Raw genomic sequence first — 8,201 nt, forward strand, 5'->3', positions numbered from 1 at the left:
GCCCTGGATCTCAGCTAGGGGAACTGGTGAAGCTAGCTTTATCCCTCCCCTTTGTTTGCTGCAAAGTGGCACCAAAAAAAAAAAAAAAAAAACCATCCCACCCAGAAAACCACAACCCTGAGAATCTTGGAACTGTATTTAACACCTCTGTTCTGGGGGTCATCATGATTTAGGAACCCATTGTCCAGTTCACTTTGTGCTTTTTCAGAAAAAAATCAACCTTGGCCCCAGATCAGACTTATCAGTATTGAGGCCTAATATATGATGGCTTTCATAAATTTTAGAGCTGAGGAGAAAAAAAATCAGGCTTATAATGTAAGTTTATTTGCAACATTAATGATGGAGCAGTATTGTTCCTTAATATACACAATGTGAGTGAATATAGGAGCACTCTAATTTTTGGAGTTCCATATTTTTGTATGCATCTAAATGAATTAAACTGATGTAACAGTTTTTCCATGTGACGGTATATGCACATGTGCACTTCTTCCTGGAAGGTTGCTGTCAGGGTCTGTCTGGGTAGCACAAATAAGGCCTAACTGTGCTATAGGAAAGTTCCCATTTCAACCCTCTGATCAAGATGGAGCATTGTTCGCTGGGGATGTTTGCACAGGATGGCCACAAATGGTACAGTGGCCATGAATAGGCTGGTTTAGTCTGGGGTCAGGACTTCAGCCACCCCCAATGTGGCTGTGCATTTGGGCTGGAAAGGGGTAGCTATTTCAGACAGTTTGTTCTGTTTTTCTCTCCACTTTCATTAATGAATGTCTCCGAACTGTCAGATCCCACCTTGCAGGTGGATACCGCCATCTCCAACCTCACGGTGCTGGAGAAGGAGCCCTTCCCGCTGGACTGCAGCATTCTGTCACGCTCCAGCCAAGAGTCCCGCTTCGCTGTGACCTGGTACAACCTGAGGATGAAAGAGGGAGGAGGCCGGGTTAGCCGTGGCACGGAGGAAGAGGAGGAGAGGGAGGCCCTGCTAAGCGTGGGCCCGGATGCAGTGTTTGGCCAGGAGGCAGGTCGCTTTGAAGGCAGGCTGCGCTTCCAGAGGCTCTCCTCCGTGCTCTACCGACTGACGGTGCTGCAGGCAGGCGCTGCTGATGCTGGCAACTACTCGTGCCGTGTGGAGGAGTGGCTGCCTGACCCCAAGGGGGTGTGGTACAGGCTGGCTGAGGAAGAGTCCGGCACTGTCACTATTCACGTGCAGGACACAGGTGAGAAGATGTCAGATGGCTCCAATGGGGAGGTGGGGCAGGGGCCACCAGGGATACTGAGACATGGAACTGTGCGGAGAAGTGGATGTTAATGTATCTAAGCGACCGTTCTCCCCAGGCCCTACAACCTTCCTGGCATCATGCTAAGGGACTAATAATGGAGCCTTTCACCTCTGACATAGATTCAGATGTGGAGTGACCCAAAGTCATTCCCATCTGGTGTCCCCTATGTCGTGAGTTGGTGGGTTTCAAGCTAGTTCCTGGGGACTCATGTCCACCATTGACACCAGTGGCCCACCTTGTTGGCAATCAAGGCAGAGAGGCCAAGGATTGAATGGGCCATGGAGACTGAATTGTCCTGTCCTGCTTTGAAGAGGCTCCTTCAGGTTAGGGGTGAGGCAGGCAGAGGCAACAGTGCAGTTGAAATGGCTCATGTTTTGCCTTTCCGGTGGGTAAGGAGGGGCTTGTTCATCAGAGTGCCCAACCCTGGTGCCTTTCACCAGCGCTGTATTCGTTGACAACCAAAAAAGACAGAAACACGATTAAAAGTCAGGTAGTGCTGGAGCTTGGGAGCGTAATGTCTGTCACTGACCCACATGACCTCTCCCGCATCCCTGAGAAGTAACAGCCAGAAGCACTGAATTGAGGTGACTGGCTTTGTGACATGGGCTAATGTCCCAAGGGGTGTAGGATGAGACACTTCCTCAAACTCTAGTGATCCAGGTGCTCCCAGTGGGGACAAGCTACTGTCTGTACATCAGCATGAAATCCAACATCCTAAGGGTCATCTGCACAGCGGGAGGCTGCACTGTCTTCTGTAGGGGAGACGCTTGTGCCTGACTGACTTGTTGGGAACTTTTGAGGAGCTTGACACACATGCTGCTTTCTTCTCTTCTGTTCTGAGAGCCCTTGTGTGTGCTAGGCTGAACTGTCCAGCATTTCCACTTTCCTTTCCCAGTGCATAGGGTGAGAAGGTGCAAACTGGCTTTGGATGCAAGTCCTGTGGATTTTGCAGTGCTTGGAGCTGCACACAGCTCTCTTGCCACCCCTGGCATTTCAGGTGGACGGGGGAGGGGCCCTTTGAGCATGCCAGCTATCCTTTCTGCTTTCCCTGCTGGTTTCCCTGCTAGGGCCCATTTCGGAGCTGAGGATGGGGAAGCTTGGTTCGAGCTATCCCTGTCTTTTGGACTATGCGATGCAATGAGGCACCATGGGCACGCCCACTGGAGATCTGGGAATGGATCACAGAGGTGGAAGCACGAGTGAGGCTGGGTATTAAGCACTAGCGCTAGTGAGCCACTCTGCCCTTTCTGTTCCCAGTGGAATGGGAAGTGAAAAAGGTGCCACTTGACTTACGACGGTGGTAGGTGGGACACACACAGTGACCCTGTGTGTCGCTGAGACCAAGGTCTGAAGATTTCATGTCTCTCTCTTCAAATAAGGGAGTTAAATGCATGTGTATGGTGGGGAGGGAGAATTAAGATGTGGCTGCACCGCTCTTTGAAGTCAGTCTCCCTTCCCCAACCCCTCCATTTCCCCCCAAGGAGGATTGCTGTCACCTGGGCATGGAATACATGGGATATAAATATACCAACAAGTATCTGCTCTGGGTAAATCATCCCCTCAAGCACCAAATTGTGCGGCTGCATCAGAGCTAAGAATATCAGGCTAGTTATTGGGTGAGCCAGTTGCATTGTGTGCTGTGGTGTGCCTGCACATTATTCCATCATCTCTCCCTGCCATGCAAGACAAAGCCGAGCACCCAGCCATGGGTGTGACTCATCTAGGAATCTCCATAAATAGGATTTTGTATTGCATTGGGGCACTGTCCCTTTAAATAGAAACTTCTTCCAGAATAGGTGGTAGAGCGGGATCTGAGCCCTGTCTGGAAGGTAGATCAGTGCAGCCTTTGGGATTGAAGCTGGAGAGAGCAGAGCTACCGTGTTTCCCCGAAAGTAAGACATCCCCCGAAAATAAGACCTACTTCCAGTTTTGCCTCTCGCTGTAATATAAGGCATTCCCCCGAAAATAAGACCTCCCCAATAATAAGGCCACCCCGGAATATAAGGCCCCGAAGCTCCAGGAAAAATAAGACCTCCCCTGAAAATAAGACCTAGCGCATCTTTGGGAGCAAAAATTGATATAAGACACTGTCTTATTTTCGGGGAAACAGGGTACCACTGTCTCCTTTCAGCCAAACCCCATCATCCACAAACTCAGAGGCTCTTTATACTAAGCTAGCTTGGTGCAAGTCCTCCTGATGAAAGTTGCAGGCTTCAGCTACTTTATTCAGAATAGAATAAACAGAATAAAAGGTGAAACTTTCCCTGAGATGATATTGCTTTGTGATGCCGAGTCTTGCAATATTTGGTGTTTTTATTAAAGCCCCAGATCCCAGAGTCGTGGCATTAGATGAGAATCTGAGCTTTCATTTAAAAAAAAAAAAAAAAGTTTCTAGGTTTGAATGGTTGCACAACAGGAGTAAAATATGGCCTGACCCCACCTCTCGAGTACAGAGATGAATATGAGTCTAAAATAAAGGAATAAGTGTCAGGCAAGGAAAACAAGCCCCCTCCAGCTGACATTTACTGCAGTGAAAGAGCACTTTTGTGGGAGGGAGAGATTTGAAAATCCATTCTGACCTTAATGCCTTCCCATCTCCACACTGGTCTGTTATCACTGTCTCTTTGGCAATTCTCTGGCTAGTGGTGATAATGGCCAAGATTCATTGCTCCATGTTTTTTTCCTTCCTTTGTCTCTGCTTTCAGGCTCCACTTTGCAGTCCATTATCTGCTCCAACGATGCCCTCTTCTACTTTGTGTTCTTTTACCCCTTCCCCATCTTCGGCATCCTGATCATCACCATCCTACTGGTGCGATTCAAGAGCAGGAACTCCAGCAAGAACTCAGAGGGTAAAAATGGGGTCCCTTTGCTATGGATCAAAGAGCCGCACCTCAACTACTCTCCCACCTGCCTGGAGCCGCCCGTCCTCAGCATCCACCCGGGAACTATAGACTAAAGGGGAGAGGCTGAGACCGACCCACAGAGAGAGAGACAGAGGCAAAGACACACCTGGAACCCAAAGGAATGGAGAGGTTTTGATGTTCTTGTTTAGTTTGTTTCAGCATCTGTTCTTCGACTCCACGACTGAGCCCTTCAGAGTTCCCCAACTCTGGGATTGGAGGGTCCGAGTCTTCCTCAAGCACCTGTGATAACAAAACTAGTCCAGAGATGGACGGACAGTCCACGTGCTTGCTGTACATAGTGGATTTTCCTCTTGGGTTCATTGTGTTCTCATCAGTAGTTGTCCTTTGGACTGTGCTTTTGTTACCCAACGACTGTCGTCTTCCCCTCCCCGTCGCACCATGAGCAGTTTCATTCGGCGCTCTGGTCCGGGTGTTCTGGGGCTCTTTTTGGAGTAAAAGTATTCATTTCTTGACATCAGTTTTGTTTGTCCCTCCTTGGACTTCATGTTGTAATGAACAAAATCTTTCCCCAAGGTGAACTGAGCCAGCTGCTCACTATTCTGAAGTGAACAGGACCAGAACTGCGCTTTGAGGGCAGCTGGGTTTCGGCGAGGTCCGTCTCGAAGATGAGACTAGTTCAGCCACTTCTGCATCCCAAACGTTTCTCCTTTCTTTGAGGATTTAGCATGTATGCAGGGCTTCATTTGGGAGGTGTCGTCTTGTCCTTGGACAGGATTGGACGCTCGGGCCACTTGCAGTCAGGACTAAAGCAGCCTGGTTTGGTCCAAAGGACTGTGTGTGCCTGGGGCCATGGGACACTCTGGCCCTGCCACTAGCAAGGAGAAGACTCCCCAGAAAGCCCAGCTTACCAGGGACAAAAGTCTTCCCCCACCTGGTTTTACTAAACCGCGCTGCCATTCTCTCAGAGGTGGCAGGGTTGAGGCTGGGCTGCCTGCGTGCTCCAGTCACGTGGGGCCAGACGGCTGGATCCAACCTCGTCAGCTTGACCAAAGTAATGACTTTAGGAAGCGGGGGAGAGGGAGGCTCCATTGACTGGGATTCATTATATTTGAATTATTCTGCAAGGGTGGTATGTTACAGCCACACACTGGGCAATGGGAGTGTGGAATTAATGACCAGGTTTCATGTTGTTTCCAAGGACTTGCACTAATTACCAATGTGAGTTGAAACCAGGCAAGGAGGCTGCTGGAGGGATTTGCTCCCCGGGTGCTACTATGCCCTCTGGAAAGAAACCAAGCCTCTCTCCCTTCTCTTGTGTGTTTTTGTGCCATTTTCTGTTGTTTTGGCTTTATTTCTCTAGGAGAACAACCCTTTTCCCCGCAACCCCCCAAAGTCACCTGATCTTTATTGTAACCAAGTGCTGGGGCAGTAAGTGCTGTTCTTTCCGTGAAAGATACAGCGGTTAAAAACCAAATGGGGGCTCTGTATAATTGGAGGACCCGAATTCCACTACCCAGTAAGCCAAGTACCCCAGCACATCTGGTGTAGGAAACTGCCTCCTCTGACACGTCCTTGGTGTATGTCGGGTGGAAGGGGTGGAACAATGGCCTAAAATGGCCTTTCAGTGTCTTCCTTGATGTCTTCCTGGAAAACCTGGCCGTTGTTTGTCTTTTGTGGAGTGTCTAAATCCAAGTGGGGATATACCACACACCCTCTTTCCCCATCCCCATGTGTCTGTGAGGGGCCATTCCCGCAGCCACTGCCCTCTCCAAGCCAATAGGACTATCCTTCCTCAAGAGAGAAGGAGCTGGCGGGTCCATGATAGAGCAGCCCTGCTCTGAGAACTCTGCGGGGCCAGTAGGTTAAACCATGATGCTCTGATGTTTCAGTGCAAGTGAAGAGCCCGCACAGAAATCTACACCATGTAGAATCTCTCCATAGATGGAGGAGAGGGGGTGTGTGTCTATACTACATACGTGTGCATAAAAGCCTCACTCCACTGGAGGGAGAGTCCACCTAACGTTAGTTTTAAGACATCCCTTTCCTTATGAGGAAGGAATTTGCTGTGTCTCCCTCCATCAAATAGTTACTGCTTAGCAGCCCCTCTGTATGTATAATATTGCTCTCTAATATACACTCAGACACTCCTCCCCCTTGGATATCTGGAGGGTCTGCTCAGAAGGGAGGATTGAAAAGCGAATGGAAATGAAGAACCAACCAAAAAAAACCAACCAAACAGCAGCCCCAAAGCCAGTGGGTATTGTTTTATAAATGTAAAATCTCCTGTACATACTGCTTCAGGGCAGGAAGTGCAACTCATTTCAGTTTTAAAAGGAAAAAAAGACATCAACAGGAGCCTTTCCTGCCCTAAGAGAACATTGCTGCTCAGCTGTGCACTGGAAATCTGCTGTATTGACCCAGTAGCCTCTACATCTCTCTCCATCCTTTCTGACTAGCATTGCTTCCCTCTTTCCATGGAAAGCTGTTCCACAGTGCCCTCCAGTGGCCAGAAACATTCCCTTCCACGGCTTGTCTCTCTTAAGCAGGTGCATTCCTGAGGGCCATTAGATGGGATTTCCCTCTAAGCAGCGTTTGTGGTTACACAAGTTTACCTGGAATATGACTTATCAGTTGTGCTGGCAACATATTGCCCAGTCTCACTTTTTTTTTTATAAACTAGACTCTTCCTGCAACAACTTTTATCATGAAGTTTTTCAAACAACTTTTTCTCTGCTTTAACTTTCTGTAATGAGCCAAGAAGCAAAGAGAAAAACCTGTCCATGCATGATGTGGAAAACTGTTTGGGATTTTTTTTTAAAAGAGCTTTGTACTATGTTGCACTAAACATGTTTTATACAACACACCTGAGAGCTGTAGTAAACTGTGTTGAAATCGTGATGAATGTTTGTTGCTGGTTTTGTGTGATATGGGTTTTCAATGTGCTTTATTTTCTCATGCATGCACACATACTCATGCACTGCTAGCCAAGAGGGAGCTTCCGAATGGCATCTGAGCTGTGTCAAATCGAGATGTAATCAGGCCTTTGGATTCTAACCATGCGCTTGGCAGTTTTGGTGAGGAAAGTATATAATAAGCAACCAGGAGGGTGGCAGCTATAATGGGGTCAGAGGAAAGGCTAATGTTGACTTCTGAGAACTTTCTAGAGCTGCTCATTTCTAGGTGAATTCTGGCTTTAGGTTTTCTGCTGACAGCTATGCTCTCATGCTGGGTCCCAGGGCGCACAGCCCCTGTGATATGGCAGGATAACTTGCCCTGGCTTGCTCAGAGAGCTGGCTAATACAGAAGTTGCCTTAGAACACACTCCTACAGATCCCATCAAAGTTCAAAACAGGAAGGAGCCGGCCCTTTCTTTGGCCTTGTGTTCCTGTGTGCAATCCATTTGTGTGCAATCCGGAAAGAACATGGGTGGCACCTCAGTACTAAAACCATTTTTATTGACAGTGCAAGAATCTGGCCAACCTTTTGTAAAACTGCCTTGTCAGCACCTCCATTCTGTGGCTGGTGAAACTGAAGCACCCATTTAAGGATCACATTTTCAGGAGTTTGCACAAATACAAATTCCTCTTCCCTCTGCCCACCACATTTCCCTAAATGGACCCAAGCAGGAGAGGGGAGTGCATGGAATGTTCTAAAACAGGGACTGAGTAGCTGCAGAAGGATGGCCATGCACAGGTGGGCGGGTGTATGCGCAGGGCCACGGGGATAGATCCCCATGGGTTGGGTCTCCCACTACAGCTCAAAATAGGTGGCAACTGAAGTGCAGGGGGAGTGGTCTGTGGGATAAACAGCAATGCTGACTGTGTAGCAGAGAACCATGTGGGAGTTCTATGCTGGGCAGTACCCAGACTGCACAATGTGGCCTAGAGACCTGCTTACTTCTGGAACACCGTGGATGTGCCCAACGAGATCTACACTGAGGTCCTGGTGCAGCTGCTTTCCCCTAAAACACTCAGGACTAGAGCAGTTTTTTTAATTAAAAAAAAAGGGGGGGGGTTGTCAGAAATGTCTGTGACCAAAATGACTTCTGCCACACACAAAA

General features: G+C 48.5%; 1 protein-coding gene across 2 annotated transcripts in view; it reads left to right on the forward strand.

Annotated features, from left to right (window-relative positions):
* Nucleotides 1-8,147, forward strand: part of IGSF3 (immunoglobulin superfamily member 3) — a 155,840-nt gene extending 147,693 nt beyond the window's left edge. For both annotated transcript variants that reach the window (XM_024209445.2, XM_024209444.2), the window contains exons 10-11: nucleotides 783-1,214; nucleotides 3,983-8,147. In XM_024209445.2, the coding sequence (XP_024065213.1) occupies nucleotides 783-1,214; nucleotides 3,983-4,233 (683 nt within the window). In that variant the 3' untranslated portion in view covers nucleotides 4,234-8,147. The remainder of the gene's footprint in view (nucleotides 1-782; nucleotides 1,215-3,982) is intronic.
* Nucleotides 8,148-8,201: the final 54 nt, after the last annotated feature.

The sequence above is a fragment of the Terrapene carolina genome, unplaced genomic scaffold (assembly GCF_002925995.2).
Source record: "Terrapene carolina triunguis isolate 2854851 unplaced genomic scaffold, T_m_triunguis-2.0 Scaffold558, whole genome shotgun sequence".
NCBI classification, from domain to species: Eukaryota; Metazoa; Chordata; order Testudines; family Emydidae; genus Terrapene; species Terrapene triunguis.